General features: G+C 32.7%; 3 protein-coding genes across 4 annotated transcripts in view; 1 reads left to right on the forward strand and 2 right to left on the reverse strand.

The window, feature by feature from the left end:
- Positions 1-22209, forward strand: part of LOC144839943 (disintegrin and metalloproteinase domain-containing protein 11-like) — a 47853-nt gene extending 25644 nt beyond the window's left edge. The window contains exons 3-22 of one of the 2 annotated variants that reach the window (XM_078695532.1): positions 146-174; positions 3679-3732; positions 5166-5228; positions 5576-5733; positions 6313-6388; positions 7365-7449; positions 7655-7718; positions 8026-8113; positions 9014-9088; positions 10822-10890; positions 12790-12844; positions 13723-13807; positions 14412-14513; positions 15572-15713; positions 16425-16648; positions 17754-17780; positions 18217-18243; positions 18605-18694; positions 18997-19081; positions 20342-22209. In XM_078695532.1, the coding sequence (XP_078551658.1) occupies positions 146-174; positions 3679-3732; positions 5166-5228; positions 5576-5733; positions 6313-6388; positions 7365-7449; positions 7655-7718; positions 8026-8113; positions 9014-9088; positions 10822-10890; positions 12790-12844; positions 13723-13807; positions 14412-14513; positions 15572-15713; positions 16425-16648; positions 17754-17780; positions 18217-18243; positions 18605-18694; positions 18997-19081; positions 20342-20371 (1628 nt within the window). In that variant the 3' untranslated portion in view covers positions 20372-22209. The remainder of the gene's footprint in view (positions 1-145; positions 175-3678; positions 3733-5165; positions 5229-5575; positions 5734-6312; positions 6389-7364; positions 7450-7654; positions 7719-8025; positions 8114-9013; positions 9089-10821; positions 10891-12789; positions 12845-13722; positions 13808-14411; positions 14514-15571; positions 15714-16424; positions 16649-17753; positions 17781-18216; positions 18244-18604; positions 18695-18996; positions 19082-20341) is intronic. The other variant, XM_078695533.1, reaches the window with a different exon arrangement.
- LOC144840917 (melatonin receptor type 1A-like) lies at positions 11357-12330 on the reverse strand. Its single transcript, XM_078697007.1, has one exon. It carries the CDS (start codon positions 12328-12330, stop codon positions 11410-11412), a length of 921 nt encoding a protein of 306 aa, XP_078553133.1. The 3' UTR covers positions 11357-11409.
- Positions 22210-24172: 1963 nt separating the features above from the next.
- LOC144839965 (melanopsin-B-like) lies at positions 24173-26174 on the reverse strand. Its single transcript, XM_078695566.1, has 2 exons — positions 25949-26174; positions 24173-25271 (listed from the first exon to the last, which is right to left on the reverse strand). Exon 2 carries the CDS (start codon positions 25251-25253, stop codon positions 24279-24281), a length of 975 nt encoding a protein of 324 aa, XP_078551692.1. The 5' UTR covers positions 25254-25271; positions 25949-26174; the 3' UTR covers positions 24173-24278.
- Between the last annotated feature and the right edge of the window lie 1478 nt (positions 26175-27652).

Here is a 27652-nt window from a genome sequence, read left to right on the forward strand (position 1 = left end):
AGTGAGTATAAGGAACAAAAATAACCTACATTTAAATATATAATATTGAGACAGAAAATTTATTTTCTTAATAGAGGCCATCGTTGTCTAGTATTCTCATTATAAACTCGGTGCTTACACTGCATATTTTTTCTTTATATTTCAGAAAACGATTATCAACAGTTATTATCTAAGGTATGTCTAGTGTATAAGTGTTGGTTCATTATAATATTTTACGAGAAAATACATGTAATTGCAGAAAAATAACTAGAAAGAAAGAGAACGGAAAAGAGTGAGAAAAAGATTGTGGAATGAAGAGAAAGGGGGAAAAATGCAACATAAAAGATAAAGAAAGTTGTATAAAGAGATTAAGGAAGAAAGAGAAAATAAAATGGAGATAGAAAAGAAGAGATAGAATGAGAATTAATAGAAAAAGGGAAAGAAATGGATGGAAAAATGAAGATAGAGATAGAAAAGAGGAAGAGGTAGAAAAGAGGAAGAGATAGAAAAGAGGAAGAAATAGAAAGTAAATAAAGTGGTATAAATAAAGTGGAATAGAGAAAACAAGTAAGAAAGAGAAAATAAAAATGTGAAAGACAAAATAAAGATATTGAAAAGAGGAAAGATATAGAAAAGAAAAAAAAGAGATACACTGATAAAGAAAATAGTTACAAAGAAACAAATAAAGAAGATAAACAAAAGAAATAAAAGAAAATATAAAGAGATAGAAAGGAGAGAGAAGAATATCCAAAAGAGACAGAGGAGAAACAGAATTAGATTTTTTTAAAGAAAGATAAGATAAGATAAATAAAAGAGAAAGAAAAGTAGAATACATTCAAACGAATGTATCGAGTTGAAAGACACAAAGACCATTTACAAAAGATAATTATCGCCAAACTGACTGCAAATTTGAAAACTTTTTGCTTGAATTACCTCAATTAACCGTCCACAACGTTTAATTGTAGTTTTAGACAACACGTGCTAAAGTAGATAGAGAAATTGAGATCTTTATTCTGTAATATAATCGAAAAAGCGAGCCATTTGGGAATCCTTAAATAATGAAATGTGGATATAAGATGAAGCCGGAGAACAACTGTCCTCTGGGTAAAACGTTCGACCTTATTATTTTACAACTTAAAATGTTTGCAATTTAAGAAAGCATCGCGTGTTTGATTGGTTAACTAACACTGCTCACTGAATAACTGTCCAATCAAATCACTCGACAGTGATGTGCTTATTTGACGATCCCACTATTTAATTTATATATGGCTATTTTTTTGTACAAACAAAGATATGAAAGCAACAACAGCTTACTTAAAAATTTGAAAATTGCTGACAAAAATTAGAAAGATAATTAGAAGCACGTACGCGCATTTGAATATTCATAAAAATGACATGGAGCAATCTGTATTTTGTGTGATGTCGTTTAGTGAAGAACTATGACTCCAGTATTTTTGTTACCGGTATATAAAATATATGGAGAAACATTATGTCATTTCATAGGAAAGCTGTATTGACTCAAACCTACCATATTCGTCATTTATAGAAAAAGGGACATGCATTTTGACGTGAACAGTTATTATTATTATTAAACGGATAGTACACGAGCTTCACCTATGTACAGTATCTCATCATTTTGTTACATTGCTAGGTCTTAGTACTGCAAATTTCCATTTAAAGTGAAGTTTACAGCACTACTAATGTTCATCAGATATATGATAATCATCCAAGTTAAATAGTCTGCAAAATCGCATTAGGCTGTGGATAATAAATCAGCTATAAGCTATACATCCATTCAACACACCTCTACTGAAATCGAACAGTACTGAGCTCGAGGTGGCAAACGTCACCAAAAATTACAATTTTGAAAATAATTCATTTACAGCGCAAATTTTTAGGAAAATGGTCTAGCAAAACCACATTAAACCAAGGCAATCTAACACCTGGATGCTGAGATCTGGAGATCAAATTGTTTATATGTGGCTGCGACACGATCAGTTCTACGCCCCTTAACACACCGCGCAGAATATGTACATAATACAGTACTGTTGGTATTTTTCGCAGTCAGACATAGATCAAAGGACTGTTACGAGTTCCTATCTTGGCAAGGGGAGCTCAGTGTCCTGCTGTTAGATTGCCTTGGTTGAATCAATAATGAGTATAACACTTTATTTGCTTGGATGTCATCGTCATAGAGTATCCACTGCATGCAAACCTATCCCAAATTGTTGATCAGCACTTAATTAACGTCCAAAAGCCTTATACTTAATTGCTTCGACCAAATTGAATCTTCCGATTCATAAGACCTGGCTAGGCTTGATTGATAGAGCTAATAGCATTTTCAGAATCACAGAAAATTACAGCTACACTGTACTAGCTTAGCTGGGATTGTTAATCTTTAGAGTTTCGACATGAAATATTTTAATCACATGCCTAGATTATGCACATTCTGAAAAAGTCTACATTTTTATTCACTGCCTACGTTAATTGTACTCGCATCTTATGGTCGTCAACGCATATCTATGTATTGTATTACAAGCCTTCCATTGTAATACAGTACAGTACAGCCAGTGATAGATTATACAATACCGATACAGTAATATTTCTCGTGTGACACGCGTGTATTGTTCGTGTAACACATACAGTTATTTCTTTATTGAATATTCTTTATTTTTCACACAAAATTCATAACAATATATATCAAAAGAAGAAAAGTACAATAAAGTGCGAAAAACAGGAAAACCACAAGCAAGCAAAGCTTTTGATCTGTGGCACTCTTAACTTAAAATATAAATTTACAAATACATTACAAAATATTTTCATGTAGTAAATTATAAATTATTACGTAAAAATGCTTCTACAACTTCAAAAAGTAGATAATACTCGAAAAAAACATACTCGCGAGTATCTAGCACAAATTATGGTAAAGTATTTTTCAATAGCGCTAGTGTGTGGAAAGCTACCATGGCATCGCAGTTTATTGACATTTAACTTTGATTAAACGTTGAAAGGCTATTAATTATTTATAACTTCAATTTAAAAGGTATAGTACTTTGCTGATACCATTATAAATTTACTCCATATAGACAATATTAACAACAATTTATGTCAGATTATTTTCAATAGGCTACTTTTAAAAACTACATACATTTAAATTAAAGATTCTGAATTATGCGATACTTGTAAGGAAGAGCCAGAGTGTTTGCAACATCTTTTTTTGGAAATGCAAAAAAGTAATATCATTTTGGAAAGACGTTCAACTCTGGTTGTTGAACAATAGAAATATGAAAATAGTTTTGAATGCAAAAATTATATTATTGGGTTTTCCAAAAGATTCTGTAATAAATTATTATGATAGGAAAATACTATACTTATAGATGTAGGCTAAATGGAGAAATATAGCAGTCACACTAACATATTTCCTAGTCAAACTAAAATATCTCCAAAATATGGAAAAGCACATTGCACAAAAAACGTTGTTCAGTATATATAAGTCATTATTATAGAGAAAATAAATTTCTATTTTTTGCAGTGGGCCAATATGCTAAATATGCAATAAGGCTTGTAAATAAATACCTGTATTACATCACAAAAAAAAGACGCGCACGTGCAAGTTTACCTTTTGAACGCAATCTGCATTTAGTTTTACATTGATGACATAACAAATAATAACCAATTCTATTTCAATGTACATTTCAGTTATCAAGTCAAAGTGAGAATGTCTCAAGATACATCGATCTCTCGGTCTTCTTGGTGAGTTGTTTGCTACCTGTTCCCATCAACCAAATGCATCTATCCCACATGTTAATAACTAACTCGTGAAAAATACAAATTATCGAAGAGTTAATTGCTTTTCTAATGAAATAAATTACACTGTTGTTGCACTCTATATAATTTAAGTATATTACTCAATTTTGATTAAGTCTGGAACGCAATAAATCAAAGATCCTAAGAGAATTAGCATCTCTGCCTTGATGATATCAATTGATTCTTTGCGAATAACAATAATTCGTTTAGAATTGTTGCCAAGGGGGCAATACAACTTTCAAATAACCACAGAGTCTAAAAAGTAATTGAATATTATGACTTTGCTCACAAGGGTGCTTAGCTGCTTGCTCTAACTGCATATGAACCTAATGCTATCATTATTATTTTATTTGCATTGAATTTAAACTACCTCAATGTGAGACTTAATATTTCATGTTTTAATTGCCAGTCATCGATTGATGTTGGACATGTATATCTGTTTAACTACATAATAAATTTATCGAAGGATACAAATATATATATATATATAACTAGCTAAATAACGAAACGGGTATGACGATTCTGATTGATGCACTAAATTAGACAACCTTGCTCCGAAAATGTCCCGATTGTAAAAGGTTTACTATGTGATTACTTTATTCGATTATATGAACTAAATTCTGCAGTATCTGATATCAAGACAATCTAACAATAGGATACTGAGCCCAATCAATGGGTTTATCTATAGCTGCGATACGATCAGTTTCACGTCAATTAACGCCGCGGAGACCTTACATAGTGCAGTATTCTGTTGGTATTTGTCGCAGCCAGACTTAAGATCAAAGGACTGTTACGTGTTCCTATATTGGCGAGGCGAGCTCAGTTTCTTGTTGTGAGATTGCCTTACTGATACTACACTAACGTGACAGACCAAATACCAAAACAGCCTGTATTATAATACAACACACGATGGATTTTATTTTGACAAACATACTTAAAGTTTGTTCTATCACTCATTTTTCCTGATTTTCTATCGGGTTTTTGATCAGTTATTAATCAACTTTAACCAAAGCAATGTTTTGAAAGTCTCCTATTTGAAAGGCAATGACTCTTGTGTTATTATTCTGACGTCTTCATAACCTAAATAAATCAATCTAATCCAATCAAATCATACAACGATATTAAAGCGAATGTATTGGATATTTTGCTGCGGGCAAAATACAATAATTTATGTCTATTTAAAAAGAAATTGTGCTTCTTAGATACGCATGTACCATAAGGCTAATATAATGCCAAGCTAATATTGTAATGCTAATGATATAGATTGTCTGACTAAGATTTGTAAGATCATTTAACTTGTATAGACAATACACATGATCTATTTAAAGTCAATCAGTAATTCAAGAATCAAAAATAAGAATATTCATTTTTTTTTATAGCTTGGACAAAATTTCAGCGAACACAAGCAGTTTATTATAGAAGCTATTAAGCATGTTGACCAAGTAAGTGTACAGAGAAATTGTTTCTAAAAAAACATTATTAATACATTATATCTATTGAAATTTTGATTAGTCTCCTTGATCCAGTTTATTTTAAAATTAGACTCCTTGATCCAGTAATTTATTGTAAGCAACACAAAATAGTAACTGTAGCCATGATAACAACGTGGAAATACTTATTGACTCTGAAAAAAAAATGAATGAATTAATTAAAAATTATAATCTACTCTGTTAAAATACTAACATTAGGCCTACTATTTTGAGAGTTACTTCTCAAGATACATAGTAGTTTGTTTTTTTCTGTATAATATAATTTAAAAATTAAAATAAAATTTCTTAATAATTTACAGGTCTTTCAGGAACAACTAAATACTAGTGTTACTCTGTCTAACCTTCAACTTATTCCAGTGCCAGCGTCATCTCTAGAATCCAATTCTAATACTGATACACTTCAAGAATTAGAACAATTTAATAAAATATCAAAGAGTGATTCAACGTTTTTAATTCGGTAAGTTCATCATTCACCGTATCTTCAATTATTGTATATTACTATGTGTTCCTAACTCATATCCCCAATTCACTCTTGTTAAAGATGCATTGTCCCAAAAACATGAAGAAAATTAATTAAATTAGACTTTGGATAGGTTAGTTTGTAGCTTTAATAAAGTTAATCACTTTCGTAGAAAACAAAAAAAGATATAAATAAATGGTTAAATTCAACCAAAAACCCACTGGCTGGCAGCAAATTTGATTATTTTTTGCTTTAAATTACAATTTCATCAGGTAAATACATTTTTTTTCTATCCATTTTTTTCTATTATGTGACATTAAAATGGCATATTAAACATTTGTTTTAAGAATTATTTTTTCAGGGGGACAATACATATTTAACTTATGAAAAAATTAAAATGAGAACAGTAACAATGTATGGTAACGTACACTATTCAACTTTAACTAATTACCACAGATTCTAAAATATGGTTAATGTATTTGCATAATAAAAGATATAGAACAACGAATGGAAATGAGATTGTTACACTCTTCGCCTGAAACAACATAACACACTATACTTTTATATCTATTTCAGGTTTTCATCTATTCCTTCTGTTGAATCAACATTCAATACTATGTGTACTAGTTCTTTTACAGGTGGAGTTATTAATGTAAGTAAGTTAAAGTAACACGAGCTAACGCTATCGAAAAGTGTAATACAGCATGAAAGATACCAATTCCTCCGTGAATTGAAACTTAGGAAGTTTAATCAACGAATTTCCATAACATTTCCATATAATAATGCATCCTATAATTGTATTAGTAATTGTAATAGGTATTTGCATAGAGGCAAAGGTAAACATACTAAGAAGACTGCGTAAGAATAGCTCCAGTATTTCTATTTGATGGAGAATTGAATTATTGAAAGCCAAAGAGTGCGTTCTATAATTGATATAGTATTCCTATAAATAGCTCAACAATGAACACATTTCGTTTCTATTTAGATAAATAATAAATTACCTCAAAACCCAGTGTATTCTACGTCTAATTGTATATAACCATTCTAAAATATGAAATAGTAGAAAGGCTAAAGAATTCGATCATAAGGATACACTATTCTAAAAAATTCTGAGCGGTTGCAAATCTTCTTGTTTATTTCTCTAAGAAGGAAGTTAGTAAACAGTGTAGTGAATTTCATCAGGAACCATGAAAGATTCCCTGATTTCCTAATGTTAATCCGAATATCAAAATCTAACCAACCGGCATTCGGGACTAATTATCCCCAATGATAATGTATGAAGAAGATATATAAGAAAATAGTCATGTCTTACTTATCTAATACTGTAATATTTAATGTCAACACATTTATTACTGTACAGACACTAGTCTGCCGCTGATCTCTATCGCACTCGGCAACAGTTTTTAAGACCATTCATCTAACGTGAATTTTGACTTTTTTTAACCACGCGCATTAATCTTAATTACGCGATGACGTAATCCATAATAACTATGATACCCCATCCATGTTTTATTCTGAGTGCGCATTATATTATATATAAGTCAAACTCAAAATAAGCAATTATAAAATATTCTGGGCTTATGATGTCTACATAATTGTTATGTCTTTTTTAATCTTATGTTGTAAAGATTGAAGACGTGGGAACTATAGCTAGACAGGTTATGTATGGACTTGGTAGAAATTTAGGTTTCACAGACAAAAACAACTTATCCGGTAAGTTATATAAAGAACAAGTATCAAAGCATCTATTTTATATTCTTACTTATGCCCTCTACATTCATATCATTATAATAAACGATAGAGGGCTACCTAATATTTTACAGACGACATACAGTCTGTTATGTTGAGATATATGATAATTTCGGTGAAATAAAAATTAATAAAATAGCAATTAATATAAAAATTATGTTTATTGCAGAGTCGTGCAAGTGCGGTACTCATGAGCAATGTTTAATGGATGATAGATTTAGTAATTTTTCAAGGTTAGAAATTAATAATTTCTGAAAGAACAATTGTTACCGATGTTTTGTACAAACAACAATAGAGAGAACACTATTTTTATACATCATTTTGAACGGTACACCAATGACTTTGAACTATATATAAAAAAACAAGCCTCCCCCCCACCATATTGCATGGAAAAAGTGTAACACATGATGTTTTCGCTTCTGGGGGTCAATTCTACAACGTATTATATTTTCACAAAACATTTCAAGCTACAATTCCTAATATTTTAAAGTTTTCTTTCTTTATATGTATTTGTATAATATGTATTTCTTTTTTTCACAGCTCCGATAACCAAACAACAGTATCTAATTGCAATATTGAAGCATTTAAGGATCTTCAAAATTCGTGTTTAATTGATCAACCAACATGGGTAAGAATCTATATAACAATGATTCATTATTACAGAAAAGCTCCCAACTACATTCGACTCTTTAAAAATATGCAAGTTACTATATAATTCAGTGGCGATGGCGGCGCTCTTAAGCGTGGTTCCCACTAGAACGCAACGCAGCGACGTATCGACGCAAAGTGCTGTATTGCGTAATCACAAGTGGGAACCGACGACGCAACAGTGCTGCAAACATCGCAGGTTTGATTTCATGCAGGTGGGGGCAAACACAATTATTGGAAGGGCATTTTCTTACGTTGCGTAGATTGCGTCGCTAGTGGGAACCAAGCTTTAAGGACAACTCAGACAGCGTCGTACAACAAGACGCAACGAGTCTTCTCGTGTCGGGAGAAAATTAAACATGATGTTTTAAATAAAAGTTCTTCCGACGACCTAAAAAACTACGCCCGACGCTTTCTCAAGACGACTCATCGGGAATCGGACAGCACCGACGATTTAAAACGTTTCGTCGGGCCTCATCGTACGATGCTGTCTGAGTTGGTCTTTATGCATTGAAGAATCTCGCTGACCAATATATTTCTTGTTCCAAAAGCAGTTCAACGACGATCGTTTGAAAACGATCAAGTTGAAATGATAACGATAGCGAGTACCTTTTCCTGTAAATCGTTAACATTTCAATGTTTATTTATAGCGTCGAATAACGTCGACAGGAAAACAGGCTTTACAATTTATATCCCAAATGTGCTTCTTAATTAGAGAGATATTGGTATCTGATTAGGATTGACTTATTGGTGGCAAAAGAAAAAAAAACTTTTCAAACGCTCCAACTTGATTGAACTGTAAATTCAGCTGCCATTTCGTTGTATTTAAGAGATATTTTAACTAAAACATTACGCGATATTTTTTTCTTTTCTATGAGAGTTGTCTGATAAAGCTACTTGTGGAAATGGATTTATAGAAACTGGTGAACAATGCGATTGTCACAAGGGCGACTTAGTAAGTATAAGTCATACTTATTTGCATGAATCATATTAAAACCAAACACTAAAGCTTGGTTCCCACTAGGACACAACGCAAGGACGTAAGACGCAACGCGGGCGAATTGACCAATCAAAAGCAATGGATTATTCGAACTGTCGCTTGTAATTGGTCAATTCCCTTGTGGGAAGGAATCTATATTTTGTTACTTTTATGTCGTCTGTAAACATACAATTGTAGACAAAGCAACATAACATCTACGCATTCCAACATTCGGGAATGACGTAAGCGCAACGCAATTCATTTTTCAAATCACGACGCGATGGTGGATCAGCGAAATTTGGAAAACTCACTTAAGCTTGATTTCCACAAAAGAGGCAATGCAAGTACGTCACGCAACATACGTGATTTGACCATTCACAAGGATGGATTATTCGAACTGTCGGTTGTGATTGGTTAAGTTGCCTGCGTTGGGCTTACGTCGTTGTGTTGCGTCCAAGTGGGATGCCAGCTTCAGTTACATGCGTCTATTCAAATACAATCAGGAATATACTTATTCATTAATCAAAACTACTTTTTTGAACCCGGATGTTGTGTACAAAAACTCGTTTCATAAATTAAACAAATGCAAATGGTGTATTTATCTGTGTGTTTGGCTAATGATGTTGCAAAGTGTTGCTGACAACAGTATGATCGATGTCAACTCCTTGATGAGTTTTTCAAATCAACAAAGAAAAGAAATCATTTGTGTGAATATACTTTCAAGTTCTATGAATGATTCTGGGGAACTATTATAAACTATATGCAACTATAAAAAGTGTCGACAATAACGTATTGTAATTACAAGAAGTTATTAGGAATGTTCAAACTATTAAGACAAATTAACAATGTAGGCCTATATAAATAATAATAATAAATCATTTGGGACTTTTGATTGTCTTTTGTATAAAATAGGCTCCCTGAAAAAATAATTATTTTGCTTAATAGGCCACTCTAATGTCGCATAATACTGTAGTAAAGCAAGAAATGGATAATAAAATTATTTACCTGCCTGAAAACCGTAGAAAAAAGGTGGAAACTGGAAGTGTGTAATTGTCTCTTTATTCTGTCTTTTTATAACTTAAAATATTATTTTCATTAAAGATTTTTTTCTGCGGAATTGAATTACGTATAATAATTAATGATTATTAGTTAAACGCTAATGCTTGTTTCCCACTATGGAGCGCAATGCAAGGACGTAACGCTTGTTCCCACTAGGACACAATGACGTAAGTTCAAAGCAATCTAGTTACCATGACAAGCGACACTTGAGAATAATCTATCGTGATTGTAAGAGCAACGCAAGTAATTTGGTTGATGGATCATACTTTATTGCGTCCTAGTGGGAACCAAGCTTTACGGACATTTGTTTGTCTTTAATCGAAATACAGTACATTTTTCAGCAATATTCAAGTCTCTTGGTAAAGTTTGGTTCCCACTAGAGACGCAACATAATTATGTATTCGAACTGTCGCTTGTCATTGGTAAACTCGCTTACGTTCTTGCGTTGCGTCTCTAGTGGGAACCAAGCTTTACTCAACATCATATAGTTGAAATAATTTGTAGTATAAACTAACACCGACACAAGCTTTATTAACTTTCATATTGCATCTACGTACATGCAACGTTATGCGTAATTCAATATGTGTGTGTATAGTCTGCGTGGTGATCTAAATCCAAATACATAATTATTTGAGTTTGTTTACGTCTAGGAATGTAACGAATGTTTAAGGCAGTCGTGTGATGTATGTTCAAGTCTTCGATGCTGTCGAGATTGCAACGTAAGTTTTCATACACGTCACAAATGAGCCTAAATTTTAGCAGTTGGCGAGAAAGTTCTATCGAATGAAATATTATACTATTACTATATTAACCGGTACTCCGTATTATTATTCTCTCGATGTGGCAATAACACAACTCACGCTTTCTGCTTTTTATTGTTTTATTGCAGCTTTATTCCATTTTAACTCAATTTTAACTCCATTTTTCTTGTTGTCTTGTATACGTATATGTTGACAATGATTTTGACCAAATAAAATGAATGAACAAAACAGTAATTATTACTTACTCCTTACTGACAAAATTACACGTCTTTGTCATTATTTTACGTAAAATATAATTATTATTAATTATGTTCATTATTAACGTCATCAATTGCAACAATACAATTTCTTCTCCGCTCCTACAGTTTACAAATCTTTCGCGTTGTTTGATAAAGTAAACATTGGTAAAAACTGGTTAAAAGTATCAACTTCATCTTGATTAAGTGTTCACAAAGGCGTACTGAACCAAAGCTTGTATCATCTGCTAGACGAGATAACCCTCTTACATTTAATCACTTCCGGTATTGCTTTCTTAAATTCGGGATGTTTTAAAGCATAATTGAGTGGATTTAAGAAACAGTTGAACATAAATAACACAGCAGTATATGATATAATACGTTCAGTGCCTGGTATAATTATTGCCAAACTGTATGGTAACCCACAGAAGACAAAAATACAGAAGACACAGAATAAGTTTTTTGTTACCGCCAAATTTCGTTTTGTAACATTGCGTGAAGCTTGACCGGCATTGGCTGGCCGGACGGCATTTTTTGTATGTTTACACACAATGCGCAGTATTGAAGAGTAAGAGAAAATGATACATAGAAATGTGATTGGATAGAATGCAGATCCTAGAATAATATTGTACAAATACCTAGGTGATATCCAAGTACAAGAATGGTATTTCCCATTGTAGCCGAATGTTCCTAAATCTGGTATTAGCAATGGAGAAACGGTAAAACACGTTGAGATAATCCAAGCGATGAGAGAAATCATTGCAGAGTATTTCATCGTCAATGAGCTTTTATATTTAAAGTTGGTCACATACATAAACCGAACTAACGCGATACATGCCAGTGTATATACACTGGATCCCGCGCACACGATCGTAATGACCGCGCTCATGGCGCATACGCACTCATTCAATGGTTGATCGTTTTCGCATGTAAGCGCAAAAATGGTTACTGGTAAATTCAGACATGTGACCAGGTCACAGATTGCCAAGTTAGCGACAAAAACGTTGGTAGTGTTTTGTAGCTTGCGTTTCAAAATGATTGCAAGAAGTACAAGGCAGTTTCCAATGATTCCCGACAGGCAGACGAAACACAATACAATTGCTTGAACAAGTCTGTTGGTTTTTGAATATAACTCATCCTCAGTAAAAGTGTTGTTATCCATTTTATAAGAGTATAAGAATATCTACGTTTCTAAATTGACAATACGCAGACTACATTTTCCAGCGTTAAAGTAGCAACAATATAGCAAGCGTAGTTAATTACAAATACGCATGCGCATTACTTACCAATATTTATAATTGGATACTCAACGCCTCAATTTGTTTAAAAGAATATCTCTATTTATTTATGCATGTCCTTTTATAATGAATATATCATTAGTAATACTATCTTGGTTTAATTGAAGGACACAGTTGCATGGGTATTAGACATGTGGATGGGAAATCTTGTCGTTACCAATGTCACTCCTACACTAATGTAATTAGTTTTTTGCAACGGCAAGAAATAATACATTTATTTGATTAATTTCTTCTAGTTAAAGTTCCTTTTAAGACAGCACATTACTCTAACTTCACATTACTCTGATTTGATGAATAACAATACACTTTCGTTTTTTTTTCAGTTTGTCCGTAAATGTAATTCACGAGATTGCATTTGTAAGAGTGCAATGGGAGCAGGTAATGCAGTTATTATTTTTATATTCACAGTGCATATATATTATATTTTATATTCACAGTGCATAGTGCACATATATTATATTTTATATTCTTAGTGCACAGTCGGCTTATTTCCATTAGACCCATCCAAAAAAATCATTTCGATATCCGATGATTTAAAAACATTTTCAAAATTACATTACAAGCAGTACTAGAAGTGGGAGTTAAAGGGGTATAAAGCTTCTATTAAAAGCAGAAGCAACTTGATATCAAAGATTAATAAGTTTTTAGAAGAACTGACGAAGAAAAAGGAAGATTTTGACGACCAAAACAAATTAAACAGGTTTATTTCTATTGGGCTTCGGAAAAAATCCTTAAAGATGTATTGTCCCCTTGAAAAAATAATTCTTAACAAAAATTTGGTTGAATATGCCATTTTAATGTAACATAATAGTTATCCACTTTCACCAAAAATTGGATCTAAAAAAATGTATTTACCTGAAAAAAACTGTAATTTAAAGCAAAAAATGGTCAAATTGGCTGCCAGCCAATGGATTTTGGTTGATTTTAACCATTTATTTTGTCATTTTATAAGTGAAAACATAATTATTTTTTTTCTATGGAAGTGATTAACTTTATTAAAACTACAAAATAACGTATTCAAAATCTGATTTAATTAATCTTCATTTTTCATGTTTTTGGGGGACAATACATCTTTAATGTTCGTCCGACTTCTCGCCATATAACGTTATAATTGCTCCTTCTTCGTATGCAAGGGAAAGTGTTCCCATCATAAGGGGGGGGGGGGGGGCAAATGAGGGGTTCTATTGTACCAAAAGCCAACAAATCATAAAAACCCCATTTATCTTGACAGTTTGTATTCAATATCTTTTTCTTAGCGGCAGTGACAGCTCCTTCTGCATGTTTTGATCAATCTGATGCCTCTAGTGCCTTCTGTGGAACAACTCAAAATTGTTCCTTGTTGTAAGTATTAAATTTAAGTTTTTACAATAATAAAGATTAACAATATTAGTCTGTCTTATTATTACATTAATTTCGGGTACGAGTAATTATGCTAATTAACAATTTTGATAGACATTCACTCGTTAAAGTTATTTTTGATCATGGTATTATGTGAGAAAGATATAAAGATTTTTTTTAATTAAAGAATAGAAATGCATTTTTAAGTTTACAATATAAACTCATGTTGTTTTAAAGATGCATTGTCCCCATAAAACATGAACAATGAAGATTAATAAAATCAGATTTTGAATATAGACAATTTTTTTACTTTTAATAAAGTTAAACAAACCCCGAGAAAAAAAAGAAAAAGTAAAAATACAAACCAAACGGTTAAATTCAACCAATTGTCTGGCAGCCAATTTGATTATTTTTTTTTGCTTTAAATTTCTGGTTTTTTTTCAGGTAAATAATTTGTTTTCGATGACATTTTTGGTCAAAGTGAATAACTATGTTATAATAATTATGTAACATTAAAATTGCATATTCAACAACATGAACAAAAATCTTTAATAATTATTATGTTTAAAACTTAGAAATAGATAATTCATGTGTCTATTTTATATAGGAATAATGAGTGTGAAATTGTATTGTGTCAAGCGGAGGATGCAACATATGATTCAGAGTCATTCATAGTTAAAAATGTGTCCAGTACGGAATCAAAATGCAGGTGGGTATTGCTGAGTAAGCTCTGTCTACACTAACTTTATGTAAAAAAAAAATCTGATGTGCCCATATATGAACATGATGATGTCATATCACTACCACATTTGCGCATATCACTACCATATTTGCGCATATCACACTTTTGTTTGTTTGATATGTTGGTTTTGCTCGAAGAAGTGCTTTTGAAGCCTATCTTGCAAAAGTATACAACGATCAACAAAAGCTCTGTCTACACTATCAAACTAGTTTGACAAAAAAAGTTTGATGTGCCCAAATATGACATCATCGTGTCCATATATGGGCACATCACATTTTTTTGTCACATAAAGTTTGATAGTGTAGACGTAGACAGAGTTTAAGAGTGATAGGAATAAGTAAAAGGTAGAACCAGAATTAATTACAAAAGTAAAACCTCTCCTTTGGAACGTGAAACCCCGAAATAAATGGAATACACACTCGTGAAACTAACGAGAGGAAATGTTTGAAAACTAACGGCTAACACTAAGGAAAAACTTGAAGGGTCCAGAAGGTGTTACTTTAATAGGGGTTCTACTGTGTATATACCAATATCACGCCTGACATACAATTTGATAGTGGCTGACGCTAACTTGATAATCAAGTGTTAACTGTCTCTCATTGCCATGGCATTAGAATCTTAGAAAAAATACTTTTAAGCAGAATGAGATTAATGTCACTATTCCCTGATTGCAAGGGTATTACTAACATCTCGGTAAGCTTCGAATTATACAAAATTTCTTGAATACAATAGATCAACCAATCATTGGTTCAACATAATTAACAAACGAACACTTCCTTCTTATCAGTTGTTTTTCAACGTAAACATCTCAACGCGTGTACGTGATGATGTAGTGGTTAAAGTGCTTTGCTTCTAAGCCAAAAGTCCAGGGTTCAATTCCGACCTAGTATCACAGGGTATTAGGTAGCACGACTAGTTTATCCATCCTGTAATAGGCGAGTTTTCACTGTTGAATGCGTGTGGCTAAAAAACGACATTCTATAAAAATGTAACTGTTTTGTTTCTTCTGAATACCATTTTTCTAGCAATCTGTACGCGGTGAAAAGTGTAAACGATGAGTTATTTACTGACAACATTGCTTGCAAAGACAACGGAGTTTGTAAATCTGGAAAGTGCGACACATATTCTTGTTACGACAGTAATGGAAAAGTGTGTTCAAACAATGGAGTGAGTAGCAATTGACCGTTAAGCGTGTTTCCCACTAGAGACACACAACGCAAGGACGTAGAAGCAACGACCAATGACAAGCGACTGTTCGAATAATCCATCGCTTGTGATTGGTAAAATCACTTACGTTACGTTACCTCCTTGCGTTGCGTCTCTAGTGGGAACAACGCTTAGAATATTAAAGCTTGGTTTCCACTTGGACGCAACGTAAGAACGTAGACGCAACTCAAGCGAGTTGACCAATGAAAAGCGACAGTTCGAATAATCCATCGCTTGTGATTGGTAAAATCACTTACGTTGCGTTGCGTCCTTGCGTTGCGTCTCTAGTGGGAACAACGCTTAGAATATTTAGTACGGCATTCCTAACGTGAACATGTCTTCACATGTTCGTAAGCATCATGCTATTTCTCCATGCCTATGGGTCAACTATTTAAAAACATGCCTAAAACACCTATCCTATCAATATGTTTACTGCCAGAGGAAACACAGTTTTATGGTAGTGAAACTTCATATGTAAACGCAACATTGCCACACATTGTAGGAATAAAGCATGTTTTATTTAAATTAGAATTGTAGCGTTGGATTAAAAGTTTAATTACTGTAGGCTTATAGCTAATCACTTCCCATCCTGATGCGAGTCCCATGGAAAACCCCTCTTTCTGGTAATCAAAAATACTACGGTAACTTAGTATTTCTAAACCTTAAACACAGGTATGTAGTGAAACAACAAAAAAGTGCCTTTGTGAATGCAATTGGACCGGGCGTTTATGTAATAAACCGAGAAGGAGAAATAATTGCCCTATAGGGCAACCTGCAGCTAGTAAACCTCCTCCGATGAGGCCCACGGGCGTTCAGACGACACATATCATCGCTGGCTTTATAGGCATTCTCTTCGCTGCAGCTGTTATATCCGGAGCTACGTCTTTTGGTTACAAGTAGGCACAGCTCTTATTATTTTGTTTCATTTTACAATTATATTGATGTTGATGTTACAGTATTGATGGCAACTTGAGTTACTACTGACCTATATATAACACAGGTGTACGTTCGTGCATTTAGTATACGTGTGATGTATTACACATTTAATACGTCGTTATCTATTAGCGATTGAGTAATGTTTATATTTTGCTGATAGGGGGCTCACTTTTACACAATAACTAATAAACGAATATTTATCTATGATTCTTTTAGGTCATCCTATTTGTTTTAATGGAATTAAACCACAGAATAGTACTGTAATGCATACTTATTCAAATTAAAAATACAAAGTTAATACGCCACCTATCAGCACTTGAGTATATTATGCTGATAGGGGGCTCACTTTTACACGGTAACTGTCAGACATTCAGATACATTTTTTAAAATCAAGTCTGTATATTTATTTATGATTTATGATGAAGGAACAGTGATAATAATGGAATTAAACAACAGAATAGTATACTTAACACATTTATATGTTTAATATTAATACAAAGTTACTACGCCACCTCTTGAGTATATTATCACTTTTACACAGTAACTCTTAGACATTCAGATACATTTTTTAAAATCAAGTCTGTATATTTATTTATGATTTATGATGTAGTAACAGTGATAATAACATTTATAAAGGTCGCCCTTACTTTTTTTTAATGGAATTAAAGAATAGTAATATAAAAAATAATAATTAATAAATATAAAATAGAATAGTAGGCCTACTTAACACACTTATATTTTAAATATGAATGAATATAAAGTTAATACGCCACCTATCAGCAAGTGATTATATACTCATGAAAAGTGTTATCGTAGAATTTCAGATACATTATTTAAAATCATCTCCATACATTTCTCTATGATTTCTGATGTAGTAACAGTGAGAATAACATTTATACAGTTCGCCTCTATTTTTTAATAGTGACTCTTTCCATAAACGTGAGCTTAATCATCAGCGCACGTTATTGTGTTTGTAGTATTATATTATCATTATCATTATCTTTGTATTTAAATATATTACAGTACATTATTTAACAAAGCACTTATTTTTTTTAAACTTTTCAGACGACTACAAAAAAGAAACAGACTTCAGTAAGTAGCTCTAAACATCACTTAAATAAACCTGCTTTCAACATACCTAGTAGGCCTACCATTCCCAAGGAATAACTCTAGATTTAGAATAGCATTACAACCGTACTTACCCACCTGGCTTCCGGTGTTGACAAGATCCAAACGTATTGCTGCATTTTTTGTAGCGTCATTGAGCCTCCAGATTTTACGTATTTAATGATAGTCGAAAACTTCCTTGCCATATAATACAAATAGGTTGACTCACAATTTAATTATGAAGAAATAAATAAGTTTTTCCATGGTAAATAACATTCATGCTAAGATTCAGTAAATCTATCAGAATTCCTTACCGTTGTTGTATAGATTCAAATGGTTTAATTCAAACAGGTAATTACGGTAGTAAAACGTTGCGCATGCGCTAATGTCAACTTTCAATTGTTTCCTTTCTTGTACGCAGGACCAAGCATGAACGGAATATGTTGAGGTAAGACAAAAACAACACATTAGTATGCCTAATACTTAAGAATACTCCTAAACATAAATGATAGATAACTGTATTAATTATCTGGCATTTACTCGGAATTTACCGAACGTGAATCTCATGTACGAAAACCACAAATATTTCTTGAAAAAAAGACTATTAAACTATTACATACCTATTCAGCATTAAATCATTGTACTATTTTAATTATAATCTAGATACCAAAGATTTATTTAACACAGACACAAATTCGGAGACACAAGCGATACATGTCAACTTAAATCTTAATATATGGTATTTTACAAGTCGAAATGTAATGGTACATATAAGTTATTAACGCACTTTTATGGGTGTTTATTTCTAGTTTATTTGAACCAACGAGAGAGCAGAAGATACGGTTGGCGCGAAAATTTAATAAACGGACAGCAGACCATGATTTTCATTACCATGAGAGGTGAGGGCGCGTCTTTGTTAGTATTTAAAACAATTTAAAGTAGCGTAAATTCTCAATGACCGCCATCTAAAGTTTCGTTCCCACTAGGACGTATAAACGTTACGCCCTAGTGGGAACGAAGCTTAGGCCTAAAGAGAGACGTGAAGAGACACACAATTTGATGCCCGTTCAAACGTCTCTTTTCGTAATAAAATTGCTTGAAATCACGAGATGAACTTTGATTATGACGTCATATTTATAGCAATTTTACAATTTGGATTACGTCACTTTTGGCATATAATTATGATAATTATATTGTCTAGATACAGAATACCTACAGACTCGAATGTTGAACAGCGGCTAATGGACGAGGGAATGCCGCCCCCAATACTCTGCACAGCTGTTAAGGTATTTTTTTTAAATATTTTATTTAGTATAGTCTCCATGACAAATTATCGCACACAAGGTTGGTTTAGTTCATTTTCCAAGAAGGTCTTTTATTGTTTCATGTCAATAATATATTTTATAGTACACAAATAATACAATAGGTTACGGTATCAATCGTTTTATGGGCGAAATTATCGCCGTTGGTTGATAATATAATAAAAAACATACTGAAAACAGATGAATATAAAACGTATGGTTGTAGTTTAAAAAAAAATAATGTAATATCTTTCTATTAAATTTGAAAAATAAATTTCTATTGTTATTGAAAAATAGTGGACTGATAAATCCTAATGATAGATATCGTTTTGGATATTAAGTTAGCTAAATCTTGGTAGTCTACTTGAACCAATGTAAAGTTACTAAGGTAAATTGATATTTATTATCCTCCTCAAGCTTTACTTGAATTTGAGGACTAGTTGATATTATTTTCATTCTTTACAATTGTGTTTCGAAATCTCAAGGAAACAAAAGAATTGTTTTTATAATTGTGTTTGATTCTCTTATTACCGGTGGCTTTTGTCATGATTTGTTTATCCAGGTAAAATCTTCTTCTTCAACGAATTCAATGACAGGTTTTGTATCCGACAGAGACACAATGAATTGCTGGAGAGTATAATAAGACGATAGTCGTTATAATGTATTTAATGACAGCACTATATTATTATGCACTCAAAATATATTATAAACCGAACCTTACATCTTGCTAGACGGGGACAACAGCACCAAATCATCATTATTTTTTTTTCAAATGCGACACCGAAATTGATTAATATGAATTATGCCAGATGAAATTATTTGTAATAACGCTAAAACATACTATAATATTAGCACATTTTTCACCAAAATAAATGGTATAATTTCAATCGAATAAAAATCATCATTAGTTTTCTCAAATGCGACACCGAAATTGATTAACATGAATTTATTATGCCAGATGAAATTATTTGTAATAACGCTAAAACATACTATAAAATTAGCACATTTTGCACCAAAATAAGCACAGCGGTATTAATTTTAATCGATTCAATTTAGCTTTGCCAGCGAAATTAACCCCTGGCACATCCATTGGGAAGCAACGTTTTCCTGGAAATCCCATTCATTCCACGTTTAATTTAATTCTTTTTTTCTTTCAGTTGGTCATTATTTTCTAACGGTGTAATAATTATTTGTTTTAACCCATTTTTTACCTTTCTGATTTATCCATTTTTTTTTCATTTCTAGCATTCATCCAGAGATGTGTCCGTCATATAAAGATCGTCCGCATGATTTATCGTAGGCCTACCTTCACGCTAAATGATCGAAGGAATAAAGCACCGCGAGGCAAATCTTCCCCTTCCCTCACAGCTTATAGAGTCAGTTCATCCCTGCCTGAAAGTTATTTTTGTGGATTAATCACCATTATACTTATTTTTTAAATCATTTATCACCCAAAAGAGAACATTCGCAATCTAGTGAATAGATAATTATACATCGTCTGTTTTGTTCGCTAATATGCAATTGTTTGCTATTTCACGGCATATTATCCACACATAAGGGGTATCAAAATTATTGGAATGGTCATGGGAAGGTTTTAAAATTTGAAAATCAACCTGGGCGGGTGTCTTTGTTAGTTACTAATACAAAGTAGACCCTGTGTACCAATGAAACAATTCGCATCATCACAATTACGTCATTGCGCTAGATGTGTAATGCGCAATTACGTTGACGCATATGACGTCATTACAGGCAGTGTCACTTTTTTATCACTAGTAGGCCTATGATTGCGAATTTTCTTAATGTCACCTGTCTTGTTCCATCCACTTACATTACCCGATGTGTTTATATTTATTATTTCAAAGCGTGCTTACCGACGCATTTTACACGATTGCGCAATTATAAATAATAATATTTCCACTTGTTTATAACTTTTAAAAAGCATATTTACTATAACCTATCCTTAGCTAATTATAATCATAAGCTTAAAACATTTATAGATGTTCATGACTTATAACCGTTAAAGGTTATGATAATTAAAAATATTCAAACTTTTTGGTACAAACAAATGTTTTAAAATATATATTTAATATTCATAAAACATAGATTTGATAAAGGTCATATTTTTTGTATTTACAGTTTTAGCAAATATTTTATAGCCATAGTGTTAGATTTGATAAGGATTGATTCGTAGTAGGAACTATACTGAAATTGTTTTTTTTGTGTGTATTTCTGTACAAATTTTGTCTCGTTCATAGCATCAAACATTACTAGCGTTTACATAAACTTTTAAAGTCTGTATATTTGTGTGATATGTTATATTTAAGGAATTTTTAAATAATTTACGTTTAAGTGTTAAAAGCATTAAAATTCAACGAACGAATACTATTACTGTACTATCAATGAAAGGTAAATAATATTCAACCTAGGCCTATTGAGAGAAACCGTTTTAAATGTTTTATAGCGGTGTTTTTTGCTCTCCTAATTTAAGTTACAGATCCTTATCATCTCATTATCATACATTTTTAACGAATTACTATGCTGTTAGTTGCAATAACATGTGGAAAATTTATTGAAAAGCTTCCTCTTAGATTAAAAGACCTTACTAAAACATGGTATGTGGTTACTACTGTACGCTGTTCTCGGTATCCTTATAAGTTCTACAGGAAAGAAATAAAACATATCCATGCTATTGATATCTCCTAAGGCTTGGTTTCCACTTGTACGCAACGTAAACGCACTGCTAGTAATTTGACCAATCACGACGCGACGGGTCGTCTTAACTGTCAATTGTGATTTGTCAAATCACTTGTATTGCGTCCTAGTGAAAACCAAGCTTAAAGCTCCACGGGGATAACGTCTTAAACCACCCAAAGACCACACATGCGCCATTACTGTTGGCCTACGGGACTGGCCTAAGAAAATACAGATAATAAATTGCTTTAAAGTCATAGTATAATTCTTCATTCACTGCTACCCAAATTATCAATGTCCACTTTTTAGCACAATTTAGTCAGTAATTCTAGGTTGACGTGATATGTTTGTTCTTTTAAAGTACAGTCAGCAGTTTAATTGGAAGTTATTACGTATGTACAGATTTTTAAAGGAAAATAGTCATTCCAATTGAATAAAATGATTGAAACATTATGATTGCTTTGTGTTTTTTTTTTATTTAGCAAAAAGAATTATTATGCATACTTAAGTAGCATTTCAATTTGCGTATTCGATTGGGGACTTTTCAGTCTGAGTACCGTATAGTTTATATCCACTGACGACTAACACGAACACATATATAATTATATATACATATTTAAATATACAGTTTCCCTTCGCCAATATATTTATTAATAAGGTGATTATTATTACCAAAAACTCTTCTACACAAAAGAGTTTAACAATACGGTACGATTTTTATTGATGATTCAACAATATAAAACAGGTTTCGTTCATACAAACCGATTGGCAAATAGCCAATCTATGTATCCATATCTATTAATTTCCATTTCATATTACTTGCATTTTGCTTTCAATATTGACAACAAACAAGAAGTGCACGATAACGATGTATAAGGTTTTAATCAAATGATGAACAATAGAGTGTATCATTACATGCACTATCATTAATTGTGTGTAGGATGGCTCTAAGAAAACACAACAATAGATCTGTATGATGTTCTTTACCATTGTGTCATTATCTAAACCTGTTTTTGTAATTAAACGCGTCTTCATTTCGTTGGTAACACACGAAGATCACGAAAATGTTTTAATTCAAAACTTAATGAAAATAGTCTTTTATATTATATAGCTGAGTGTAAACTTACCATTTGATTAATTTCGTGCCATTCAATATTAGATCTATTGCACGTTTAAAACCTAAAATAGTCATTTATATTACTCACACCATTTGATTAATGTCGTGCTATTCAATATTAGATCTATTGCACGTTCAAAACCTAATGAAAATAGTCATTTATATCGGCTTACTCACAACTGAGTGTAAACTTACAATTTGATTAATTTGTGCCATTCAATATTCGATATATTGCACGGTAAAACATATATTTAATAGTTCTATTTAATGGTTCTATTCCACGGCAGGTTTTTTCAAACATCTGTCATGCAACACATAGTCTGCGCCGTCTATGATCAACCACAGTGTATATACAATTTGTGAAAAGAATGTTAAACCGTTTTAAACTCAACATAATGAGGCTTCTTTTGGAGAGGACTCCGTACCCACCGGTTACAACACCAGTAGACTTGCCCCAAGTCTATAGTTATTTCGAGGCTTTGCGATGTTTGTCTGAAATACAAGCTCAAGTAGTATACGATAAAAGGATAGGGAAAGTATAATATCATTTGACTTCTTTGTATTCAGTAGATTAGTTACATCTTAGTATATCAATCATTCGGTATTCCGCTTTTGTAGAAAAAATTCCGCCATGTGCCAAAATATTTATCTTTTTACTAATAATTAAGTCAAAACTCCGTCTGGAACCCAGACTACAACACTAGTAACCACGTCTTCAATCGTGGCAACCATTTTTCATAATTACGAGAAAAGACGAACATTTCGATTTTCATCTAGAGTTTCATCCGTTGCGTAAATGTCTCTTTTTTGTAATTAGTTTACAAAGGGACAGGTTTAGATACAGTGGTTTTATGGTTATTTAACACTACGGAAATGTTCAATCTATAATTTATATCTTATACATTGTCTCGTTATTGTTGGAAGGATAAGATTTCCAATCGATTAGATTAATCAAGACATTTTTTTAGTATAGAGTGTTATTCCTGGAGCTGTTACCATAGAAGTATCAAAAGATTACCTAATCGGGTTGTCTTATTACGAACAAAATTATATTAAAGAAATTGGAACCGTAACTTAACATGTCTTGTCCATGCAACACAAAACAAAAAAAAGATGATAATGTTTATCATATTGAACTTTATTGATGCTGGTGCTATACGAATAATAAAATATAATTATAAATTCTTGTGAAATATACCAAAAGGTATGATTGTATATACAATCAATACTATACAATAATAAAAAAAAAAGCACCAAACGTATATTTCTGGTGCAAAAATTCTTCTTTCAATATAATATCATTAAAAATTCGTATGCAATTAAAATTCTTTAAATAATTTAAAGAGTATTTCTTTTGTTTATTTTTTTATTTTCTCAGCTACACGAGATATCGTGAACTGTGTTTACTTTACAACCAAACATTTTACTAATGACGCGTCGATATTCGGGAAACTTTCTAGCGTATATCAAAGGATTAATACAGCCGGAGCAATTGAATATAATTGCCGTGTAGGGTATGATAGCTGCTGTGCCAGGTATGATTATGGCTAAACTGTGAGGTATTGAGCAGACTACAAACGCTAAAACAACAATAAAAAGATTTTTAGTCACGTCTATGTTTCGTTTGCGCACGCTAGAAATAGAAACACCGTTCTGCAGCTGACACGACGGCGTCGTCAAATGCAACGTTGACCGCTGTGTGTTGATCTTTTCCGCTTCTCTTCTAATGAATAGAAAAATTGCCAAGTAATAATACGTCATACTAAATAGAGGTACCGGGATCAAGACCATTGCGAAGATACAAGAAAAAACGATGTGGCCTGGCGAGTTCGTGTCCCAAAGGCATATGTGATACTTACTATCGAATCCCAGCTCAACGATTTCAAAAACAATCGGCGAAAGCGCCGTTGCCAACGACATTAACCACGTAGATGTTATCAGTATCATTGTTATTTTACAATTTACAAATTTATCAATTTTTCCTGATGGTTTTGTAACGACGATGTATCGGACGTACGCAACGGATGCTAAAGAGTATACACTGGCGATGGTACATGTTATTAGGACCAGTGACGACATCAGGCAGATGGCACTCGGCAGAGGCCAATGGTCTACGGATAATACAGCAACGATGTTCCACGGTAATGTTAAACAATTGATCATGTCTGAAACGGCTAGGCTGCCTATGAAGATGTTGGTGCAGTTCCGAAGTTTGGCCGTTCTGCTCATTGCAACCAATACGATGCCATTCCCGAGGCTACCACCGATAGAAATGATCGCTAAAAGAAATGCTTGGATGTGGGCGGCCGTTGTAGCATCGCTGCCGAACGAACTCATGTTACTCGTCATGGTAAGAAATCAAGATGCCTGCGAATGAAAAAGAACAGTTAGAGAGATTGGTTCTATTATGTTTTCTTTTTAATCGACCTAAAAATTACGTTGGTACGTACAATTTGATGGTAGGCCTAGATATCTCAATTAAAGTTTAAAAAGCAGAAAATTTTAAATGTCAATAGCAAGTCAATGACTGCCAAAAATATATTAGAAGAAGAAAAGACGTTCCGTCAGCTGGCGTCGTTTCCGTACGTAAAGCCGTATAGCTTTAAGAAGCGTCCCTGTCAAACTTGGTGGAATCTATATATAAAAACTAAACTAGCACCCCAACCTTTCTCAATTGGAACAAATTTATCAAGGAGAAACTTTTCCGTGAATATAACTAGCCTAAAGGCCAATTTACACAAACGGTAACGGTAATGCGAATAATATAATCTATGTTAAGGAGCGGACGGGCGGTTTCTTCTCAGAATGGATTCTACGTGGGACACGTTACGTGGTTCACGTTACGTGGTTTTCCGCTGACCATTACCGCTCGTCTGTGAAAATTGGCCTCACTACAGTCAACCCTTTCCAAGTGGACACTTTGTGGAATCTAGAATGTCTAATCATGGATTCAATATGTGAATTCATATCTCCATGGTTAATAGAGGGTCTACTTTAATATAATTAAATTAATTAATTATTATTATTTCCTAAAAATAACATACCTGAATTTGTAAGAAAATGTGTGCATCCATCATCATCATTATGCAACTGTGTCTAAACGCTGTATACCCTGGTGGTGTAACTTAGGGGGTTGTAATGCAATTACCATAAACAGAATAATACATCCTTGAAATATCATTCGTTGTCTAGTAATAATACACTATTTACAGTACGCTTCCCCAAACACGATACTCTAATATGATGTAGTCACTTGGAACGGAAATTAACCATAAACAATTGCATGAAAAAAGAATACAAGAATCAATACACTTAAGACAGCGTCCAGTATAAACTTACACGATGTATAGTTTGTTTATGAAAAGATTTTGAATTATATAAAATGGTCACGTGCGGTGCCATCTTAATTATGATTTGAGCACCTCGATTGTTGCCATGGATACACGATGCATTTCACAATGTCGACTAATCATGGTACCGATATTTCATATTTATTGTAATTTGGTACTATCTGCTACATACATAGCTACAATACATTGAAATAAATATGGAAAACCCGGCTTAGGCGATTAAATAGTGGGGTAAAAGTTAATGACAAAAATTGGTAATTAGGCCTTATAACAACATGAATTGTTTAGCGTCCCCACCCAACCGATGATGATATTACAAAACGAATGTTTTAAGATCATTCTTCCCTGGAATAACTAATGTTCAAAAATATTATTTAAGGTAATACAGTTTAAAACCAACTAAAATATGAGTACTGAAAGATGCATGGAGTACCTAGAATGTTGTTAAAGGGGGTGGGGTGGTTAAAGCAGGGAGACATCTCCCTGGTTAAAGATGTATTGTCCCTTGAAACACAAAAAAATGAAGGTCAAAATATTCTAAATTTAAATTGGCCATATCAAAGTAATATTAAAGTTATTCACTTTAAGTCGAAAATTCGAGCCAAAAACAACAAGTATACGTAATTAACAGGTAAATTAGTTTGATTACATTTCGTCTGGAAAATCGTCGCGAGCGAAAGTAAACAAAGATTTCAAACCACGAGTACACATTATGCATATGCTAATTAGGATTGTTTACAACTCGTCACGGTTGAGAAGGTATTTTCACACAGATCGTGAGGAAGTTTTATGATTATGCATACAGAGTAGCCAAACAAGCGTGTTTCATTATGGGATATGTTTTGATCGAAAACTTTGACTGGAAGTCAAAGTTATTTTTTTAACAAAAAAACGTCTGTATTTCAGTTAAATGATTTTTTTTTTCGACAAATTTTTGGTGATAGTTAATAACTATTATGATACTTCAAAATGACCCACCTTTTTTCGAAATCTTTTATTTTTTATTTTTTTGGAATTAGTCAAAGGGACAATACATCTTTAAGGCAGCATTAATGCACGTGACAAAATTAATATCATCGTCGTTAGGGACACTGTTATTTCTTACCCGCCTTTTACAATTCACAGTCGTAACAAAGGTAAAACCAAGAAGAGGAAGGAAAAGTATTGCTATGCTTGATAAATTAAAAACTATAGGAACTATTCGGAACTAAAATAAGAAGCACTAAATAGAGAAGTATGGAGAGAGAAGACTGTCATGGACCTGCCAAAAGGCAGATGACAAGGTAGGCTGTCAAGGTATAGGTAGTCGTAGTTCAGAGTCATTTTTTAAAGTATGCCGCCCCCTATAAATACAATACTCAGCAGATTACATTCTAAGAACGAAATAAACTTCCACAA

Source organism: Antedon bifida, chromosome 4, assembly GCF_963402885.1.
Source record: "Antedon bifida chromosome 4, ecAntBifi1.1, whole genome shotgun sequence".
Taxonomy (NCBI): domain Eukaryota; kingdom Metazoa; phylum Echinodermata; class Crinoidea; order Comatulida; family Antedonidae; genus Antedon; species Antedon bifida.